The sequence below is a fragment of the Ovis canadensis genome, chromosome X (assembly GCF_042477335.2).
Source record: "Ovis canadensis isolate MfBH-ARS-UI-01 breed Bighorn chromosome X, ARS-UI_OviCan_v2, whole genome shotgun sequence".
Taxonomy (NCBI): domain Eukaryota; kingdom Metazoa; phylum Chordata; class Mammalia; order Artiodactyla; family Bovidae; genus Ovis; species Ovis canadensis.
The window spans coordinates 100,778,674-100,800,911 of NC_091727.1; the positions used below are offsets into that span (position 1 = coordinate 100,778,674).

The 22,238-nt window shown below is 44.5% G+C and overlaps 1 protein-coding gene across 2 annotated transcripts in view; it reads right to left on the reverse strand.

The window, feature by feature from the left end:
• SLC9A6 (solute carrier family 9 member A6) overlaps positions 1-2,208 on the reverse strand; it is a 51,012-nt gene extending 48,804 nt beyond the window's left edge. Inside the window, exons 1-2 of one of the 2 annotated variants that reach the window (XM_070290690.1) lie at positions 2,171-2,208; positions 1,812-2,036 (exon numbers count right to left, since the gene is read on the reverse strand). In XM_070290690.1, coding sequence (XP_070146791.1) covers positions 1,812-1,980 — 169 coding nt within the window. In that variant the 5' untranslated portion in view covers positions 1,981-2,036; positions 2,171-2,208. Of the gene's footprint in view, positions 1-1,811 lie in introns of both variants that reach the window. The other variant, XM_070290689.1, reaches the window with a different exon arrangement.
• Positions 2,209-22,238: the final 20,030 nt, after the last annotated feature.

Here is a 22,238-nt window from a genome sequence, read left to right on the forward strand (position 1 = left end):
CAGACCTGTGATCTAACCATCTTGAACCACTTTATCATACTCTCTCTCTATAGGAAAGAGGTTACAGTGATCAGTTCCTTATTTTAACACCATAATACTCATTTGGCATTTAATGGAATTTAAGATCCTTTATTTTCTTTATATGACTTGTCTACCCAAGAAGGGTAAGTTCTTTTAAGGTAGGGATCATATATTTCTTTGTATTTTCTGTGCATAACGTAGTAAGCTGAGTAGCAAATGATTGTTGAGGATAGTAAATAAATCACACACTGTTATACAGAGAAATTAAACAGAGATATACAGTTTATCTGACTAACTCAGCTTAAGGAGTGCTGCAAATAGAATACAAAAACATGAAAAATGAAAACCACCACCCAATATGTCTAAAATCTAAGAATCTTAGGAAGCAGAGATATTCTGCACACAGGCTTAGAATTTTATTCCCTTACAAATGAAAAATAAGCCTGAGTTCCTCCATTTTCCTGATACACACAGCTACCTTTCCTTGCTATGCTACCCTTGAGCTACACATTCCAGAAGTCTGTATTTACTGGAAAGGGATGGGGGTGGGGGGGTGCGTGGAGAAATGTCTTTTTATGCCAAGGCTTCTCCCACCCATCTGCAAGTCTGAGACACAAAGCTCAACAAGCTCATCAGTTTAAGCCTGTTTCAAATGAAGATAATCTTCACTCACGAACTGCACAGAAAGGACTGTTTATCTGCCCTCATCTCTCCAGCCATATACGCCCTCCTGGTCATCCTAGATTAAGACAGCAATATGCATCTTTTCCTCTCATGAGTCCCCAAGCAGAGGCCAAAATGCCTCTGAGTCTGTGGTTTGATTTGCCCTTCTCCCCTTATGATCAAAAAATTAAGATAAATAAGAAATCTCAAAAAGAAAGCACACTAAGACACAAGAACTGAAGCCATTTACTCAACAATCTGTCAATAACCTTATGCCATCAGCAAGTCACCCATCGCACTGCATATGCGTGGTGCTCCTAATTACTGTTTGGCGGAACTGTTCTGACCATCCTATAGTACAACACGCTGCTGGAAGATCTTTATCTCTTGTCCTTACCTCGGCACGGCCTGAATTAGAAGGGTCAACCATATGTATTCATGTCAGATATCACAAGCCTAGTACAATACATCAAGATGTCATCAAAATTGCCCTAAGCCGCCTTTGGCTTCTTGTTCAGGTTTTTACTTGGGCTACACAGGAGTCAGCTTTTCCTTCTCAACCTCCAAAAGACAGGGCATAGCAAGAGCTGGGTGATGGGGAAAGGTGGACTCTGGCTCCAAGGGAACGCCAGATGCTGAGCAGCAGAGATACTGCTGCAGCTTCAATGGACCTTAAACGAACTGACATCCCAGAGAAATGGATAGCTGGGCTGGCTTCCCCTCCCCCAGTCCTCAATCCAATCCGAGACACCGCACCCACTCCCTTTCCATCCTCAGTCCTGGGTCCCGAGCTCGGCAGGCAGAGGCGGAGATGAGGGGTGCGGAAGAAAAAGGAGGTGGGGTCGGAGGGAAAATGTGTGGACTAGCAGAGGAAAGGGGGGCGCGAGGCCGAGAAAACGGGGGACGAGGCTTAGGAAAAAATGGGGTGAGGCAGAGAAACGAGGCGTGAAGCAAGAAAAAAAGGGGGCGACGGAGAGAAACGGAGATCCGGGAGAAAGGCGAGGCAGAAAATGGAAGCAATGGGAAGGGGAGCCGTACGTAGGCCGAGCAGAGCCAGGAGAGGTGATGCAGCCGGCGGACAGAGAAAGGGGGAGCGCCCGGGGCAGACACGGGGTTGAGACACTTGCCATAAATCATAGCCAGGCCGGTTTCGTGCAAGAAGCGGGCCCGGCGGTGCTTGAAGAGCCAGATCGTGAGAATGGTAAGCGTGAGCAGCAGGATGAAGATGAGCAGGTTAGCGCTGTCCTGCCGGTGGCTCTCCTCAGCTTGCTTCTCTGACACGATTTCCTCGTCCATGGCTCTCGCTTCTCCGCCAGCGCCGTCCGAAGCCCCGGCCCAGCCAAAGACTCCCACTGCGAGAAGTAACCAGAGCGGCCGCGTGAGCCGGCGGGCCCGGGGGCCGCCGCCGTCGACGCCGCGGCGGAAGGGCGCCCGCAGCCAGCCGCGTCGAGCCATGACTCCCCCCACCGCCCGCCCCGCTCCTCACCCGCAGCCGCCCGCTGTCGGACCACTCCCCGAGGGCTCACGGGAAAGGGGCGGGGCCCCAGGGAAGCCGTCGGAGCGCGCGCCGCCGCCGCCGCTCTTAAAGCGGACGCGCCACTCCCAGCTCGGTGGGCCCTATGACTTTGGCCTTCTGTCCCCCGCCACATCAGCTTACCCCCAGGCTCCGCTGCCAGGGAATGAAAGGCCGTCGAATCTAGTCCACCGCCTTCTGGAAAAGAAACCTGGGTTCAGAGTAATCAAAGCAGTGGCAGATTGCGCTCAGTCTAGTTTGATCCTATTCTTAAAGGTCTCAGAGGAATGGATCTTTCATAACCCATCTCAACATTGTCGCCCAGTGTCCCTTAACAGGATAAGAAGTTGTCCTCTTGGGAAGGTCCTAAATCTCCATCTTTAATTTAAATTGGATTCTCCTTGTTGTGTCCTCAAAGGGGGGGAAAATAGCACTGTAATAGTTCATAAATAATTGACTCAAAGGCAAGGATTCTGCGTGTGTCTTTATGCTCGGTTTTCTTTACACGTAAACATCCGATCTAAGTCATCTCTTAAAGATTAACTCCTCAATCTCGCAAAGATTCAGTCGGTTTGTGCTCAAATTTCCCTTTGCTCTAGTCTCCTCCCTCCCCAGGAAGAAATCTTCTGTGATGTGATTTGTTTCTCCTTTTCCTCTTGCTCCTTTCCTCTGCCATCTTAAAGGAGATTTCCCCAGCTCAGAAGCCACCTTTAACACGATATCTCATCTCTCTTTTTCAAAGAGTATTTTCCCTGTTCTCAGCCTCTCAACCTTGCACCCAGAATTTTCACAGTTCTCACCACTCTGAGAACAGTGGATTTCTATTTTCTCCCTTCCTCTCAGATCACTCATTAGTCTTTGTGGGCTTTTTGTTCTCTCTAGACTTTCTCTAGATGTTTCATTTCTACTTCTGCAGGAATGAACTCCAGTTCCAAGACCTGACCTGCTACTCTCCCTCAGGCCTCTACCTGTTGGATCGTGAACATATGCTGGTGAGACTACTACCAATTGCCAAAATTAAGAATATTTTTAAAAGTTATTTAGCTGTGCTGGGTCTTAGTTGTGGTATGTGGGATCTAGTTCCCTGACCAGGGATTGAACCCAGGCCGCCTGCATTGGGAGTGTGGAGTCTTAGCCACTGGATCACCAGGGAAATCCCCTAGAAATGTTTTTGAATGAGCTCATTTCACCCCTACCAACACATGTTCTTTGTCATTTTTTTCATACTGTTGATGATACTAGCTATCCATCCAATTCCTATCATACTGCCTAGAAGTCATGACTCTCAAACGTTTTCATCCCATGGCCATATAACCTCTTTGCTAACACAAACAACATCCAGGCAACTCCCAGCTGTCCCGATGTGGATTCACTCCCATTAACCAGTTAAGATGGTAAGCTTAAAAATAAGAAAGTTCTGGAATGGTGCTTATCTTGGAGTTCTGGCCCCGTTGGGTCAGAATCTGTGCCAGTGACTGTGAACCCATTTTCTCCTCTTAGTACCTGGGTCTGCCCCTGTCTTCCCAATTTCATGGCTGCTTGTCCCTATACCCTGCCTCCGGCCTAACCACACTGCCCTGTACACACAAGGCTGCGCTGTGTAGAAACAAAAAACCCAAGTGAGAATCATTCCCAGTGTCTCCACTGCCTCCCTCCCCAGACCTATCTCTGTCATCCCAGGAGACCTAGCAAATGAGCAGCCCAACTTCTTCAGGCCTAACCACCCAATCCAAGGCTCTTTTTGCCCCAGTACAAAACCATTTTTTATTCTAGTGTTTGGAACTTAAGGAAAAAAAAAGTCACAGACTGCTCGCTTGACTACAATCAGCAGAATTCTCCAAGCTCCAGACTCTACCTCTGATTACATGGCCCCAGCAACTTAGTGTCTTCCCCTACCCCCTCCCTAGCAACGTCTTTATAGCAGGGTTCCAGAAGGAGTGTTGAGAGGGCAATAACTCTGTCAGGCAGGCCACCTCCTAGCAGGGGAGCCCTTGGCTCCCCTCAGAGTATACTTCTCTTTCAACTCAACACTACCTGGTGTGACTCTTGCCCTCCATTTTTCCTCTCACTGCTGCTCCCCCTGCCAGTTCTTGTCATGTGCCTTCTGGAATGCCCTCCATTAGGAACAAAGTACCCAACGCTCTCAGTTGCTGCATGATGCCGGCTACATCTCCCCCTTTCCCCAGTCCCTGAATCTTGCCCAGCACATCACATGCTCTGCAGCTGTTTCAAGTGGAGGCTGCTTATTTCCTCACCACTCCACAGTCCTAAACACACACACACACACACACACACACACACACACACACACACCTCTCACCACTCCACAGTCCTACACACACACACACACACACACACACACACACACCCCTCACCACTCCACAGTCCTACACACACACACACCTCATGCCCTGTATCAGGTTGCCTGAAGGAGGAGCTGGCACTCCACTGCTACCCATTGATTGCATTCCAAGCTCCTAACTGCCCCACCCTGCCCTGAACACTAACACCCTCTCCTTCCCTAGTCCTCGAACGATGTCCTGATCACTCTCACACATTCAGCAAGGACTTGGGTATCTGGTTCACAACTTCCTCTCCCCTCCCTCCCCTCTCCACCTCCAAACCTACGCTCCCTGAGCCCCGCCTTCGAAGCTCAAACAGGTAAGTCACCTGGAATTCGAGCCCTGCCTCCATTTTTACTAGGAGAATCAAGATCCTCAAAAATACAGTCTTCACTGTCTTCACCCTGCAGTCAGTCTCTTTCAGTATGCCATCAGTGCCCATGCCTTCCTCCTCCTCTTCAGCCCCAGTGCAAGTGGTGTTCCCTCCTCCCTTATGAAGCACGCCTCAGTCTACACCCAGCATTCCACCACACGCTTCCTGCCTCTTTCAGGGTCTACTACTCCAAGAATCATCTTCCTCCACCATATTCAGCGGCTCCTTCTTCACCACCCTTTCTGTTTTCCAAAACCACTTTCAGGGACTTTCCCAGCAGTCCAGTGGTTAAGACTCTGCCTTCCAACGCAGGGGGTGCAGGGTTAGATCCCTGGTGGGGAACTAAGGTCCCACATGCCAAGGGATGCAGCCAAAAATTAAACACACACACACACACACTTTCAGGTTTCTCTTCTAGGAAACAGCTTCCCCCACCCCCCATCCACACCCACCTCTACTACTAGCACATTTCTCTCCTCCCATTCAGACCGAGTTTCTCAAGAGTCCTCTATACTCCCATCCACTAGTCAGCCAGCCAAACTGGCCTGCCCCTGTTTTGCTATGACCTGCTGTGAAGCATGCTTTTAACATTTTTTTAGTGGCTGAAAAAAATCAAAAGAAGACTGTTTTCTGACATGTGAAATCCAGTGCAATTCATACTTCAGTGTCCACCAGTAAAAGTTTATTGGACACGGCCAAACACATTAGTCTACGGATTGTCTGCAGCAGCTTTGCAGACATAATATCAGCTTTGGTATTATCTCTATTCTAGGGGCCAGGTGCCATTGTGGGTGTGTGCTAAGTTGCTTCAGTCATGTCTGGCTCTTTGTGACTCTATGGACAGTAGCCCACCAGGCTCTTCTGTCCATGGGATTCTCCAGGCAAATATACTGGAGTGGGCTGCTATGGCCTCCTCCAGGGGATCTTCCCGACCCAGGGATTGAACTGGTGTCTTTTAAGTCTCCTGCATTGGCAGGTGGGTTCTTTACCCCTAGAGCCACCTGGGAAGCCCCTGTCTGTGACAGCTTTGGGACTACAAGACAGAATTGGGTGGTTAAAAAACAGACGATATATAGTCTGCAAAGCCTCCAGTATTTACCACTTGGTCCTTTACAGGAAATTTTGCTGAATTTGCCTTGGCCACCGCCAATCATTATACTTTTATCAGAGGGATCTTTCTGAAGCACAAGTCTGATTATATATACCATGTGTCTGCATGCTGTGTTGTTTCAGTCATGTCCACTCTTTGGGACACTGTGGACCATAGCCTGCCAGGCTCCTCTGTCCATGGGATTCTCCAGGCAAGAATACTGCAATGGGTTGCCATGCCTTCCTCCAGGGGATCTTCCCAACCCAGGGACCAAACCTGTGTCTCTTATGTCTCCTGCATTGGCAGGTGGGTTCTTTACCACTAGTGCCTCCTGGGAAGCCCTATATATACCACAGCCCTGCTCCAAACCCTCCACTGATCCCATGGCTTTCAGTTCTGGCTCCTTAGCTTGCCACACAAAGATCCACACATCCTGACTCCAGACAGCTTCTTCACCATATAGCCTGCCTTTCTCCCACAAATATACTGTGCTTCAGACTTTCTGAACTCCTTGTTAGTTTCCTGGAAGCTTCATGTGCTCTCATGCGCCTTGCCATGCTCTTCCTCTATAAGAGCATGAAGAGTCTTTCAACCCATTCCTCACCTAACTAACTTCTCATCTGACAAAACTCAGTTTAAAGGTCACCAAACATGGTACTGTCGACTAAAAAAAAAAAAAATGTACAATGTGAGGGTTGTGAGTTAAGGATTCTTTGGGGCAATATGAGGACTGCAGTCCAGGAGACAGCACCTCAGATAGCTCTGAGAAACTGCTCCAAAGAGGTGGTGGGGACAGACAGTATACATGTGATTTTGGTAAAAGGACAGTACATGCAATCAAGCACATATTTTTTTGTAAAAAATTTCTGCTGGTCTCATGAAGTTTCCACTAGTCATGAGAAACAATTGTCACCAAGAAGGATTTTTAGTGCTTTTCTAGATATGAGGAGATACAAGAATTGGGCTCATAAAATTACCTCCTGAGAATGTCTATCTGAGGACCTGTCCTGCCAGTTTTCCCAGAGCACAGAGTACCTCATTTCTGCTCTCCACCCTGAATTCCTTTGGGGGTGTTGAAGGTCAGCAGCTGCAGCAGCACATGATTTAATCCTTGATAGTGGTAGATGGCAACCACCCATGGCAAGTGCCAATTTGTAGTTGACAGTACATATATACTATGGAATATTACTCAGCATAAAAAGGAACAAATCTGAGTCAGTTCTAGTTAGGTAGATGAGGCTAGAGCCTATCATACAGAGTGAAGCAAGCCAGAAAGGGAAAACCAAATATTGTATTTTAACACATATATACGGAATCTAGAAAAATAGTACTGATGAACCCATTTGCAGGGCAGGAATAGAGATGCAGACATAGAGAACAGATTTGTGGATACAATGGTGAAAGGAGTTAGTGTTGGTTGCTCAGTCATGTCCCACTCTTTGTGACCCCATGGATTGTAGCCCACCAGGCTCCTCTCTTCATGGGATTCCCCAGGCAAGAACACTGGAGTGGGTTGCCATTTCCTCTTTCAGGGGATCTTCCTGACCCAGGGATCAAAACCAGAGCTTCTGCATTGCAGGCAGATTCTTTACAGTCTGAGCCACCAGGGAAACCCAAGGAGAGAGTGAGACGGAATTGAGAGAGTAGCATTGAAACATATACACTACCGTGTGTAAAATAGATAGCCAGTGGGAAGTTGCTGTATAGCATGGGGAGCTCAACCCAGTGCTCTGTAACAACCTAGAGGGGTGGGATGGAGTGGGGGATGCAAGGGCAGTTCATGAGGGAGGGAACCTATGTAAACTCATGGCTGACTGTAAGGCAGAAATCAACACAACATTGTAATTATCCTCCAGTTAAAAAAAAAAAAAAGGCCATCAAGCTTTCCACGATGCCCTCAGGCTGAGTTAGGGGCTCCTTGTATGGTCTTTCAGAGTACCACCCCTTGCCTCCTGCAAATCTCTCTCTTAGCCCTCCTGAAATATTATGTTTGATTTACATGTTTCTTACACCATGTATAAGGCTGCGATAGCACAGGACCGGCTGGGAGGAGTACCCTGTGCCCGAGGCCAGGGGTGGCGGCCGGGAGAAGCCACCCCATGTCCAAGGAACGTTGGCTGCGCGGGCACAGGAGAGCCTAGAGGATCTATCCCACGTTGAAGGTCAGGAAGGGTGGCGGTGAGGAGATACCTTTTGTCCAAGGTAAGGAGCAGTGGCTGCACTTTGCTGGAGCAGCCGTAAAGAGATACCCCACGCCCAAGGTAAGAGAAATCCAAGTAGGATGGTAGGTGTTCCAAGAGGGCATCAGAGGGCAGACACACTGAAACCATAATCACAGAAAACTAGTCAATCTAATCACACTAGGACCACAGCCTTGTCTAACTCAATGTAACTAAGCCATGCCCGGGGGACAACCCAAGACAGGCGGGTCATGGTGCAGAGGTCTGACAGAATGTGGTCCACTGGAGAAGGGAATGGCAAACAGCTTCAGTATTCTTGCCTTGAGAACCCCATGAACAGTATGAAAAGGCAAAATGATAGGATACTGAAAGAGGAACTCCCCAGGTCAGTAGGTGCCCAACACGCTACTGGAGATCAGTGGAGAGATAACTCCAGAAAGAATGAAAGGATGGAGGCAAAGCAAAAACAATACCCAGTTGTGGATGTGACTGGTGATAGAAGCAAGGTCCGATGCTGTAAAGAGCAATATTGCATAGGAACCTGGATTGTCAGGTCCATGAATCAAGGCAAATTGGAAGTGGTCAAACAAGAGATGGCAAGAGTGAATGTCAACATTCTAGGAATCAGGGAACTAAAATGGACTAGAATGGGTGAATTTAACTCAGATGACCATTATATCTACTACTGCAGGCAGGAATCCTCAGAAGAAATGGAATAGCCATCATGGTCAACAAAAGAGTCTGAAATGCAGTACTTGGATGCAGTCTCAAAAATGACAGAATGATCTCTGTTCGTTTCCAAGGCAAACCATTTAATATCACAGTAATCCAAGTCTATGCCCAAACCAGTAACGCTGAAGAAGCTGAAGTTGAATGGTTTTATGAAGACCTACAAGACCTTTTAGACATAACACCCAAAAAAGATGTCCTTTTCATTTTAGGGGACTGGAATGCCGAAGTAGGAAGTCAAGAAACACCTGGAGTAACAGGCAAATTTGGCCTTGGAGTACAGAATGAAGCAGGGCAAAGACTAATAGAGTTTTGCCAAGAAAACACACTGGTCATAGCAAACACCCTCTTCTAACAACACAAGAGAAGTCTCTACACATGGACATCACTAGATGGTCAACACCAAAATCTGATTGATTATATTCTTTGCAGCCAAAGATGGAGAAGCTCTATACAGTCAGCAAAAACAAGACCAGGAGCTGACTATGGCTCAGATCATGAACTCCTTATTACCAAATTCAGACTCAAATTGAAGAAAATAGGGAAAACCGCTAGACCATTCAAGTATGACCTAAATAAAATCCCTTATGATTATACAGTGGAAGTGAGAAATAGATTTAAGGGCCTAGATCTGATAGAACTATGATGAACTATGGAATGAAGGTTCGAGACATTGTACAGGAGACAGGGATCAAGACCATCCCCATGGAAAAGAAAAGCAAAAAAGCAAAAGGCTGTCTGGGGAGGCCTTACAAATAGCTGTGAAAAGAAGAGAGGTGAAAAGCAAAGGAGAAAAGGAAAGATATAAGCATCTGAATGCAGAGTTCCAAAGAATAGCAAGGAGAGATAAGAAAGCCTTCCTCAGCGATCAAGGCAAAGAAATAGAGGAAAACAACAGAATGGGAAAGACTAGAGATCTCTTCAAGGAAATTAGAGATACCAAGGGAACATTTCATGCAAAGATGGGCTCAATAAACGACAGAAATGGTATGGACCTAACAGAAGCAGAAGATATTAAGAAGAGGTGGCAAGAATACACAGGAGAACTGTACAAGGAAGATCTTCACGACCCAGATAGTCACAATGGTGTGATCACTCACCTAGAGCCAGACATCCTGGAATATGCAGTCAGGTGGGCCTTAGAAAGCATCACTACAAACAAAGCTAGTGGAGGTGATGGAATTCCAGTTGAGCTATTTCAAATCCTGAAGGATGATGCTGTGAAAGAGCTGCACTCAATATGCCAGCAAATTTGGAAAACTCATCAGTGGCCACAGGACTGGAAAAGGTCAGTTTTCATTCTAATCCCAAAGAAAGGCAATGCCAAAGAATGCTCAAACTACCTCACAATTGCACTCATCTCACATGCTAGGAAAGTAACGCTCAAAATTCTCCAAGCCAGGCTTCAGCAATACGTGAACTGTGAACTCCCTGATGTTCAAGCTGGTTTCAGAAAAGGCAGAGGAACCAGAGATCAAATTGCCAACATCCGCTGGATCATGGCAAAAGGAAGAGAGTTCCAGAAAAACATCTATTTCTGCTTTATTGACTATGCCAAAGCCTTTGACTGTGTGGCTCACAATAAACTGTGGAAAATTCTTCAAGAGATGGGAATGCCAGACCACCTGACCTGCCTCTTGAGAAATCTGTATGCAGGTCAGGAAGCAACAGTTAGAACTGGACATGGAACAACAGACTGGTTCCAAATAGGAAAAGGAGTACGTCAAGGCTGTATATTGTCACCCTGTTTATTTAACTTCTGTGCAGAGTACATCATGAGAAACGCTGGACTGGATTCCAAGCTGGAATCAAGATTGCTGGGAGAAATATCAATAACCTCAGATATGCAGATGACACCACCCTTATGGCAGAAAGTGAAGAGGAACTAAAAAGCCTCTTAAGAAAGTGAAATTGGAGAGTGAAAAAGTTGGCTTAAAGCTCAACATTCAGAAAATGAAGATCATGGCATCCGGTCCTATCACTTCATGGGAAATAGATGGGGAAACAGTGGAAACAGTGTCAGACTTTATTTGGGGGGGCTCCCAAATCACTGCAGATGGTGATTGCAGCCATGAAATTAAAAGACGCTTACTCCTTGGAAGAAAAGGTATGACCAACGTAGACAGCATATTGAAAAGCAGAGACATTACTTTGCCAACAAAGGTCCATCTAGTCAAGGCTATGGTTTTTCCAGTGGTCATGTATGGATGTGAGAGTTGGACTGTAAAGAAGGATGAGCACCGAAGAATTGATGCTTTTGAAGTGTGGTGTTGGAGAAGACTCTTGAGAGTCCCTTGGACTGCAAGGAGATCCAACCAGTCCATTCTGAAGGAGATCAGCCCTGGGATTTCTTTGGAAGGAATGATGCCAAAGCTGAAACTCCAGTACTTTGGCCACCTCATGCGAAGAGTTGACTTGTTGGAAAAGACTCTGATGCTGGGAAGGATTGGGGGCAGGAGGAGAAGGTGATGACAGAGGATGAGATGGCTGGATAGCATCACCAACTCGATGGACGTGAGTCTGAATGAACTCCGGGAGTTGGTGATGGACAGGAAGGCCTGGCGTGCTGCTATTCATGGGGTCGCAAAGAGTCAGACATGACTGAGCGACTGAACTGAACTGAACTATACCATGTCATGAGTATCTTGAGGGCAGGAAGCAAGTATTACTTCTTTCTTTCCTGACAGCCACTAGCCCAACACCTAACCAAAATAGGTACTCAATTACAACATATCTGAGCATCCGTGTATGTCTCTTCTATTTCCTTGAGTACCAAGGAAATCTCCATGTTTGCAGGTGACGTTCAGTTCCCATAAGTATTTAGATTCAGTTCAAGGACAAACTGAAAGAGGACTTTACGGTATTGAGTATGTAGTAAATGCTCAGGAAGGACTTACTGATTGAAAAGTATGCATAAGTTTAGTCCAGTGTTTGTGGCAGTCCTTGGTTCTTTGGAGATGCATGATAAACACTGATTTAGTTAATTCACATATTGAGGGAAAGGCTGAAAAGCTAAGTTGAGGCCATATTGTGGAAAGTCTTAATGCCCCAGAAAACTTTAACTCATTCACTCCCCTGCTCAAAACCTCACCAATATTAATTTGTCAACAGATAGGGGAATAAGCATAGAAGGCAATGGCACCCCACTCCAGTACTCTTGCCTGGAAAATCCCATGGACGGAGGAGCCTGGTGGGCTGCAGTCCATGGGGTCGCTGAGAGTTGGACATGACTCAGTGACTTCACTTTCACTTTTCACTTTCATGCATTGGAGAAGGAGATGGCAACCCACTCCAGTGTTCTTGCCTGGAGAATCCCAGGGACGGGGGAGCCTGGTGGGCTGCTGTCTCTGGGGTCGCGCAGAGTTGGACACGACTGAAGCGACTTAGCAGCAGCAGCAGCAGCAGCAGCAGGGGAATAAGCCAATTGCAGAGATGGGCAACAGGGGAGACAAGTGAAAAGGTTGGAAAGGTAGTCTTGCTGAAAAGTAGTGAGGCCTTCATTTAAAGGCTGCAGTAGGAATGGAAATGGAAAGCTGAATAAGAAATCCAGCGCCGTAGTATGATTACCCTGCTTTAGCAACCGATGGGCTGGGTGGATGCGGAGTGCTTAAAGAAGGATGGAAAGATGACACCAGGGTTTTGAACCTGGATAACTGGAAAGCATAGGACAGCTAATAGCATTAAAATGGGAGTCAGAAGGTAGAGCTCAGCTCTGGACAGGTTGGATTTAAGGCAGCAGTCTCCAACCTTTTTGGCACCAGAAACTGGTTTCATAGAAGACAATTTTTCCATGAACTTGAGGGGTGAGGCATGGGCAATGGTTGTTTCAGGATGATTTAAGAGCATTACATTTACTGTGCACTTTGTTTCTATTACTATTACATCAGCTCGTCCTCAGACCATCAGGCATTAGATTTCAGAGGTTGAGGACTCCTGATTTAAGAGACTGGTGGGATTTCCAAGTGGAGTTATCAAAATGGGCAGTTAGAGGCTTGGGTCTAGAATTCAGGAGTGAAGTCAGGACCAGTGATAGATCTGGGAGCTATATGCACAATGTTGAAGCTATGGGAGTCATGTGTTCTCCAAAGAAGGTAAGGAAGAGAGCCAGTCCTGGGCTAGTAGTATATGAAATGCTATATTCAAAGAGCAGAAGAAGGACTAGGTCACACATACTGGTTAGGACTCAATATAATTATGCTGGAGTTTTCAGTTTATTTCCTGAACAAACCAGCCCAATGTGCTAAAAAAGCAAATAAGATTTTTGGTGTCATTTTCAGTGTCAAGGCTATGTGAAATGAATACTCATATTACCCTCAGCCAAGTAACCTAGGATACTTGGTACAGAGGTAGTAATGAAACCCCATGAGAAATATTAGTGGATCTGGAAAAAGCCCAGAGAAGAGCAATTAAAATAATCAAAGGGGTGGAACAACTGATGTTTTACAAAAGACTAAAAGGATAAAGAACCTCTTCAGTCTAGAAAAATAGCTAGAAGAGTCAATAGCAGCATCAACAACAATAACAATGAGTAAAATTTACTGAGTGCTTCCTGTGTGTGAGATTATTTTATAAACAATTTGTAAGCATCATCTTGCTCAATCCTGACAACAATCTTATCAGGTAAGTACTATTATTATTTCCACGTTACAGATGAGGAAACAGAGGCACAGTGAAGTTAAGTAACTTGTCCAATCTGCCAATATTTATACCCAATCTGTTTTGGGGGGTGTGGCCCTAAACTCACCTCTTCCAATAAGCACACCGAAATTACAACTATTTATGTGGCAGCTATTGATGAGAAAGACCAGAAGGCTAGTAGAAAAGATCTTCTACAACTAAAGATATAAAGAAGGAACCCCAAAGAAACGGGTGGGAGTAGCAGAGATGCAGTATAGTCAAGATCCATACCGCTGGGTGGGCAACCCACAAACAAGGATAATTACAACTGCAAAGGTTCTCCCCAAGAAGGAATGAGTCTGAGCCCCACATCAGGCTCCCCAGCCTAGGGGTCCTGCACCTGGAAGATAAGCTCTCAGAATGTTTGTCATTGAAGGCTAGTAGGCTTACTATTGGGAGAGCAAGAAGGCTGTGGGAAATAGAGATCCACTCTGAAAGGGTGTATGCAAAATCTCACATATTCTGGCACCAAGGGAAGAAGCAGTAATGTGCAGAGAGCCTGGGTCAGATCCACCTGCTGATCTTGGAGAGCTTCCCACAGAAGGAGGAGGTAACTGGAGATCACCAAGGGACACAGACGCTGGCAGCAGCCATTTTGGGCAGCTTGTTCTACCATGTGAGCAGTGGTGCTATCAAGTGCCTTTTGGAACCCTCCATCTAGCTTATTACAAAGAATAGCAAGGAGAAAGCCTTCCTCAGTGATCAATGCAAAGAAATAGAGGAAAACCACAGAATGGGAAAGACTAGAGATCTCTTCAAGAAAATTAGAGATACCAAGGGAACATTTCATGCAAAGATGGGCTCAATAAAGGACAGAAATGGTATGGACCTAACAGAAGCAGAAGATATTAAGAAGAGGTGGCAAGAATACACAGGAGAACTGTACAAAAAAGATCTTCCCGACCCAGATAATCACGATGGTGTGATCACTCACCTAGAGCCAGACATCCTGGAATGTGAAGTCAAGTGGGCCTTAGAAAGCATCACTATGAACAAAGCTAGAGGAGGTGATGGAATTCCAGTTGAGCTCTTTCAAATCCTGGAAGATGATGCTGTGAAAGTGCTGCACTCAATATGCCAGCAAATTTGGAAAACTCATCAGTGGCCACAGGACTGGAAAAGGTCAGTTTTCATTCTAATCCCAAAGAAAGGCAATGCCAAAGAATGCTCAAACTACCTCACAATTGCACTCATCTCACATGCTAGGAAAGTAACGCTCAAAATTCTCCAAGCCAGGCTTCAGCAATACGTGAACCATGAACTTCCAGATGTTCAAGGTGGTTTTAGAAAAGGCAGAGGAACCAGAGATCAAATTGCCAACATCCGCTGGATCATGGCAAAAGGAAGAGAGTTCCAGAAAAACATCTATTTCTGCTTTATTGACTATGCCAAAGCCTTTGACTGTGTGGCTCACAATAAACTGTGGAAAATTCTTCAAGAGATGGGAATGCCAGACCACCTGACCTGCCTCTTGAGAAATCTGTATGCAGGTCAGGAAGCAACAGTTAGAACTGGACATGGAACAACAGACTGGTTCCAAATAGGAAAAGGAGTACGTCAAGGCTGTATATTGTCACCTGCTTATTTAACTTATATGCAGAGTACATCATGAGAAATGCTGGGCTGGAATCAAGATTGCTGGGAGAAATATCAATAACCTCAGATATGCAGATGACACCACCCTTATGGCAGAAAGTGAAGAGGAACTAAAAAGCCTCTTGATGAAAGTGAAAGAGGAGAGTGAAAAAGTTGGCTTAAAGCTCAACATTCAGAAAACGAAGATCATGGCATCTGGTCCCATCACTTCGTGGGAAATAGATGGGGAAACAGTGGAAACAGTGTCAGACTTTATTTTGGGGGGGCTCCCAAATCACTGCAGATGGTGATTGCAGCCATGAAATTAAAAGACGCTTACTCCTTGGAAGGAAAGTTATGACCATCCTAGATAGCATATTGAAAAGCAGAGACATTACTTTGCCAACAAAAGTCCATCTAGTCAAGGCTATGGTTTTTCCAGTGGTCATGTATGGATGTGAGAGTTGGACTGTGAAGAAAGCTGAGTGCCGAAGAATTGATGCTTTTGAAGTGTGGTGTTGGAGAAGACTCTTGAGAGTCCCTTGGACTGCAAGGAGATCCAACCAGTCCATTCTGAAGGAGATCAGCCCTGGGATTTCTTTGGAAGGAATGATGCTGAAGCTGAAACTCCAGTACTTTGGCCACCTCATGCGAAGAGTTGACTCATTGGAAAAGACTTTGATGCTGGGAGGGATTGGGGGCAGGAGGAGAAGGGGACGACAGAGGCTGGATGGCATCACCAACTCGATGGACGTGAGTTTGAGTGAACTCCGGGAGTTGGTGATGGACAGGGAGGCCTGGCGTGCTGCTATTCATGGGGTCGCAAAGAGTCAGACATGACTGAGCGACTGAACTGAACTGATCTAGCTTATTAGCGCAGGGACCTGCCCCCAGCCCTGCTCACCAGCCTGTGGGTACCAGTACTGGGAGACCTTAGGCCAAGCAAGTAGCTGAGAGGAGATGCAGTCCCACTCACCAGCAGACCTGCTACCTTAACACCTCCTGAGCCCACAGCTGCCCCGGGACCTGGCCTTGTTCACCACAGGGCCCAGGACCTGTCCTTGCACACCAGTGTACTAGCACCATCCCTGGGATTTCCAGGGCCCTGCAGCTAGAGATCCTGAGACCTGGCTCCATCCATCAGTGGACTAGCACTGGCCCTGGGAACACCTTCACCCACCAGTGAGTAGGCACCAACCCTGGGATCCCCTGGGCCCTGGTCCCACCCACCAGTAGGCTGACACAGCCCCAGGACCACCTGGATCCCATCCCTGTCCACCAGCAGGCCAACACCAGCTCTGGGACACCCTGGGCCCCTTAGCCAGTGGTCCAGGGATCCTTCCCCAACCACCAGTAGGCTGACACCAGCTTTGGGACCTCCAAGGCCCTAGAGCCAGAGACCCCAGGAATTGGCTCTGCCCACCAGTAAGCTGGCACTAGTCCTGGGACCCCATGGGCCCCAGCTGTTCCCACCAGCAAGCCAACACAAGTTTTGAGATGTCTTGGATGGCTCAGCCAGTCACCCTCGGATTTGGCCCAACTCATCAGTGGATAAGTGCCACCTTGGTGACACCTCAGAACCCTCAGCCATCCTTATTAGGAATCAGCCCACCCATCAGCAGGATGACAGTAAATCTGGAAAACTTGGCCCTCCAACCACCCACCCCAGAACCTGGTTCTGTCCACCAGTAGGCTAGAAGTAGCCCTGGAACCCACTGGGGCTCGTAAGCCAGCAGCCTCATGACCTGATCCCACCCACTAGTAGCCTGCAGCCTCTGCACAAGGCAGAGCCTGGAAACCAATCAGACTGGGTGTCAGCCATGCCTACCACACCACCCACAGTAGTCAGCCCACCACAACAGAAGGACCCAGGCAGCCCACATAGGGGGCACCCCACAACACACAGCTCTGGTGACCAGAGTGGAGTGTACTAGTGGGACTCATAGGATATCCTCTACAAATGGCCACTTATGCAGGCTCAGAAAATATAATCAACTGTTGGGGTCCTTTAATGGACCAGAACCTGGTGGTCTGGAGTCGACGATAAGAAAGTGAAACAGAGAGCCAGAGGGAGGGAGGGAGGGAGAGAGAGAGAAAGAAAGACATGGGGACCCAAGCTCTGATGGAGCAAAGGATTAGGAGCAAACACTCAAACCTTTTTTCCTAAGTGAAATTACTGAAAAGCGGATGCAGAACAACTTGACAAATGAAATGCTGTTCACATCCAAATACCTGACCCTGTCCCTGGAAAAGAAATGCAGCCTGGCAGCTGTTGAATCTCTCTGTTCAGTGTGTCAAGGAAGATGATTATACTGTCAAGACCGACCTGTAAAGAAGGTGAATATTTTGCACTTTTGATACTCGTAGGAACAAATAGCTTATTTGGCAAATAGTGTCTTTTTTATGTTTTTTTGTTTTGTATTGTGAAATAGGCACTAAAGCTGATGTTATTTTAAGAATCTTACAGACTGGAAACAGAAATAAAGCTATATTAAAAATAGTTATAGGCTTAAAGAATATATTGCATTGGAATCTAGTAAAGTCTGTTCTGGATAAGGAAGATAAAAGTGTTCTTGTATATTCCCCCTTATTTAATTTTTTATTTGTAGTTTCAGTGTGTATGTATTAGTTTAATTATGTCTTGTGTTTGTGGATTATAAGGAATGTCTGTAATCTGTTTAATAGAGAATGAATGTAAAAATTGTTTGAATTGTTTAGAAATATAGGCAGGGCCATTGTCTGTTTTTATAGAATTAGGTGTTCTCATTATTGCAAAGTAAGCTAACAGGTGGGTTATAACATGTCGTGTAGTTTCACCTCGGAAAGGTGTGGCCCATATAAAAGAAGAATTTGTATCGATTGAGACGTGTAAGAAGGAAGAGGAAGAAAGTTCAGGGCAATGAGTTACATCCATTTGCCATAAAATTCTCTTTCATTTGCCATAAATCTTTTTTATATTTTTGTATTTATCATTTTATTTGTAATTTGTTATTTCTTTTTATTAAAAGCGTATATCTTACTTTTCTTTAGCAACTATGAAGTGTCTTGTATATTAGCATTTTATAGATTGATGAATATATTTATTATAATATATATTTATATTTATTAATAGTCTAAAATCTCTTTAGTTTTTCTGTAAGAAAAACTTTTTGTAAGAGGAGGTTAGTGTTCAGTAATTAATGTTTTAAAATCTTACTTTATTTGGAAATGACCTAGCTAGTCAATAAACTGTTGTCATTTAGTTTAGTTGAATTCTAGGAATTTACCCCAATCCTAAGAGATTATTTTAGATAGACATTTTAAAAAATATAATTATTTTTAATACAGTTTATTTAAAATTTTTCATCTTATTTAGATATTTATATATATATAAAGAGTTAGTTTTTTGTTGACAAATTTAGTTTTACCTTTAATCTAGGCATAATGAAAGTATTATACAATGTTGATGATTTAAGACATGTCTTAATTAGATTAGCAAATAATTATATTTAAATTATATTTATATTTAAATAAACATTATATTTAATATTGAATTTTTTCAGTTCATGTGAACTTGAATTTAAATAGAGCTCATTAACTTCATATTATCCAAAAACAAAGACATACATTGAGATATAGATAATTTTAGATAGACAGACAGACATAGTTTTCTGTTTGAAATTTAAAATATCTTTTTGATATATATATATATATATATATTTTTTAGTTCCACCAATTTGCTTATGGCTGGAATCTCAGATAGAGTGGGCTGTGTATCCCAAGGACATGATAAGAGTTAACTTTAGGTTTTTTCTTAGGATTGTTTTTGTTTCCCAGGCAGAATTGGAGCTCCAAAAAAGTATTTTAACAAGTTAACCTTTTCCTAACTGCACGTGTAAGAAGAACCGGTTTTGCAATTTCAAAAAAGATTTTATTTTAATCAGTTTTCTCTGGAGTCTAAAGAATATCATGGCTATTCAGTGTCAAAAATATCATTTCTCCTTTTTGTAGTTATCAGTTCAGTTCAGTTCAGTTCAGTCGCTCAGTCATGTCCAACTCTTTGCAACCCCCATGAATAGCAGCACGCCAGGCCTCCCTGTCCATCATCAACTTCTGGAGTTCACTCAAACTCGCGTCCGTCGAGTCCGTGATGCCATCCAGCCATCTCATCCTCTGTTGTCCCCTTCTTCTCCTGCCCCCAATCCTTCCCAGCATCAGAGTCTTTTCCAATGAGTCAACTCTTCACATGAGGTGGCCAAAGTACTGGAGTTTCAGCTTCAGCATCATTCCTTCCAAAGAAATCCCAGGGCTGATCTCCTTCAGAATGGACTGGTTGGATCTCCTTGCAGTCCAAGGGACTCTCAAGAGTCTTCTCCAACACCACACTTCAAAAGCATCAATTCTTCGGCACTCAGCTTTCTTCACAGTCCAACTCTCACATCCATACATGACCACTGGAAAAACCATAGCCTTGACTAGATGGACTTTTGTTGGCAAAGTAATGTCTCTGCTTTTCAATATGCTATCTAGGATGGTCATAACTTTCCTTCCAAGGAGTAAGCGTCTTTTAATTTCATGGCTGCAATCACCATCTGCAGTGATTTGGGAGCCCCCCCAAAATAAAGTCTGACACTGTTTCCACTGTTTCCCCATCTATTTCCCACGAAGTGATGGGACCAGATGCCATGATCTTCGTTTTCTGAATGTTGAGCTTTAAGCCAACTTTTTCACTCTCCTCTTTCACTTTCATCAAGAGGCTTTTTAGTTCCTCTTCACTTTCTGCCATAAGGGTGGTGTCATCTGCATATCTGAGGTTATTGATATTTCTCCCAGCAATCTTGATTCCAGCTTGTGCTTCTCCCAGCCCAGCATTTCTCATGATGTACTCTGCATATATGTTAAGTAAGCAGGGTGGTAGTTATAGTATATTATTAATGATATATGCATGAAGGAATTGCTGTCACATTTGATGTAAAGTCTATATTCAATGTCTATATTCAATGGACTATATTACCTTGAAGTTATAGTATATTATTAATGATATATGCATGAGGGAATTGCTGTCACATTTGATGTAAAGTCTGTATTCAATGGACTATATTACCTTGAAGTAATATAGTCCATTGAAATCTTTTACGAGGCCCGATATGATTAGGATAAGGGAGAGAGAAAGTGAATCTTTCCCGGTCTACAGGGTGTAAAGGTATATTAAAAAAGCAGCCTTGTAAATCAATAATAATAATGTGTCAATTTTGAGGAATAGTAGTAGGTGATGGGATCCCTGGTTATAATGTACCCATAGGTTTCATAGATGCATTAACTTTTCTAAGGTTTGTTAAGTGATGCCATTTGTTAGATCTCTTTTTTATAACAAAAATAGGAGAGTTCCAAGGAGAGCAAGATTCCTCAATATGTTTCAATTCTAATTGTGTGTCTATAAGTTCTTTAGTAGTCTGTAATTTTTCTTTCGTAAAGGGCCATTGTTCTGTCCAAATAGGCTCGTCATTCTTCCAAGTTATTTTAGTAATTGCTTTGTTTGTTAAATGAGCAGTGGCCCTTAGGAAAAATGTGCAATGTATATCTGAGTTTGTCATTGCATAAGTAAGTCTCTTCCTATTAGATTAAGGGGTACATCTATCACATCAGGTCTTAATGTTGCAAGCTGGCCTTTTGATCCTTCATATGGGTAGATTTGAACATTTTGATAAATTTTTTGTACTTTGGTTTGAGAAATTCCTGCAATTTGGCAAGAGATTTTTTGTATAGGCCAGGATTTGGGCCATAAGTGTTTGGAAATAATAGTAATATTAATATTAGATCCAGGGTCGAGGAGACCAGAAAATCTTTTACCATTAATTTCGATATTTATATTTGGTTGGGCATATTCAGATACCAATGATGTCCATAAGGATTGTTTTTTATCTGTACTGCTGAATCCACTTGTCTGTACATTATTAGAGGAGTTAATAGAAATGTAAGGTAAAAGAAGTAATTGAGCAATTTTGTCCACGTTTTTGAATTGTCATAGAATCTGAGATGACATAATTTGAATCTCTCCTTTGTAATCTGAATCAATTATTCCAGGGTGAACAGTAATTCCTTTAGAAGTCAAACTAGATTGGCCAAGTAAAAGACCGAAGGTTTGTGGGGGCAGGGGTCCAAAAAGTCCGGTAGGTATTTTAGAAGTGACTGCTTGAGGGTAAAGGAAAAAATCATCTAGGGCTGGTATATCGATGGAAGCACTGCCGGATGTTGAGGCTTTGAGGGAAAAGATAGAATTTGTCCCTGGTTTTTGTTGAAGGGGACCTGGGGGGTCCCCTGCTTGGAGTTTCTTGGAATAGGTTTTCTTTCAATATCAAATTTAGATTTACAATCTTTGGCCCAGTGCTTCCTCTATGGCAGCGAGGGCAGATTTTTGTAGGATTTTTTACTAGCCTTCTTAGGGCAGTCCCCTTTTAAATGGTTTTTATCTCCACATGTAAAGCATCCTTCATTTCTCTTTCTAACGTCAGCAGCCATTATCTCAGTTAGCATTTGCATCTTTTGAGTTTCTGATCCTAGATTGCGACAAACCTTCAAATAATCAATAATAGTTCCAGTCTCACAAATTGGAGCGATAGATTTTTGACATTCCTGATTTGCATTCTCATAAGCAAGTAATTTCTCTAGCTGTTTTTTGGTTTCTTCTCTGATTACAGTATGGGAAATAGCAGGCTGAGCACTGAAGAATTGATGCTTTTGAAGTGTGGTGTTGGAGAAGACTCTTGAGAGTCCCTTGGACTGCAAGGAGATCCAACCAGTCCATTCTGAAGGAGATCAGCCCTGGGTGTTCTTTGGAAGGAATGATGCTAAAGCTGAAACTCCAGTACTTTGACCACCTCATGCGAAGAGTTGACTCATTGGAAAAGACTCTGATGCTGGGAAGGATTGGGGGGCAGGAGGAGAAGGGGACAACAGAGGATGAGATGGCTGGATGGCATCACTGACTCGATGGACGTGAGTCTGAGTGAACTCTGGAAGCTGATGATGGACAGGGAGGCCTGGCGTGCTGCTATTCATGGGGGTTGCAAAGAGTCGGACATGACTGAGCAACTGA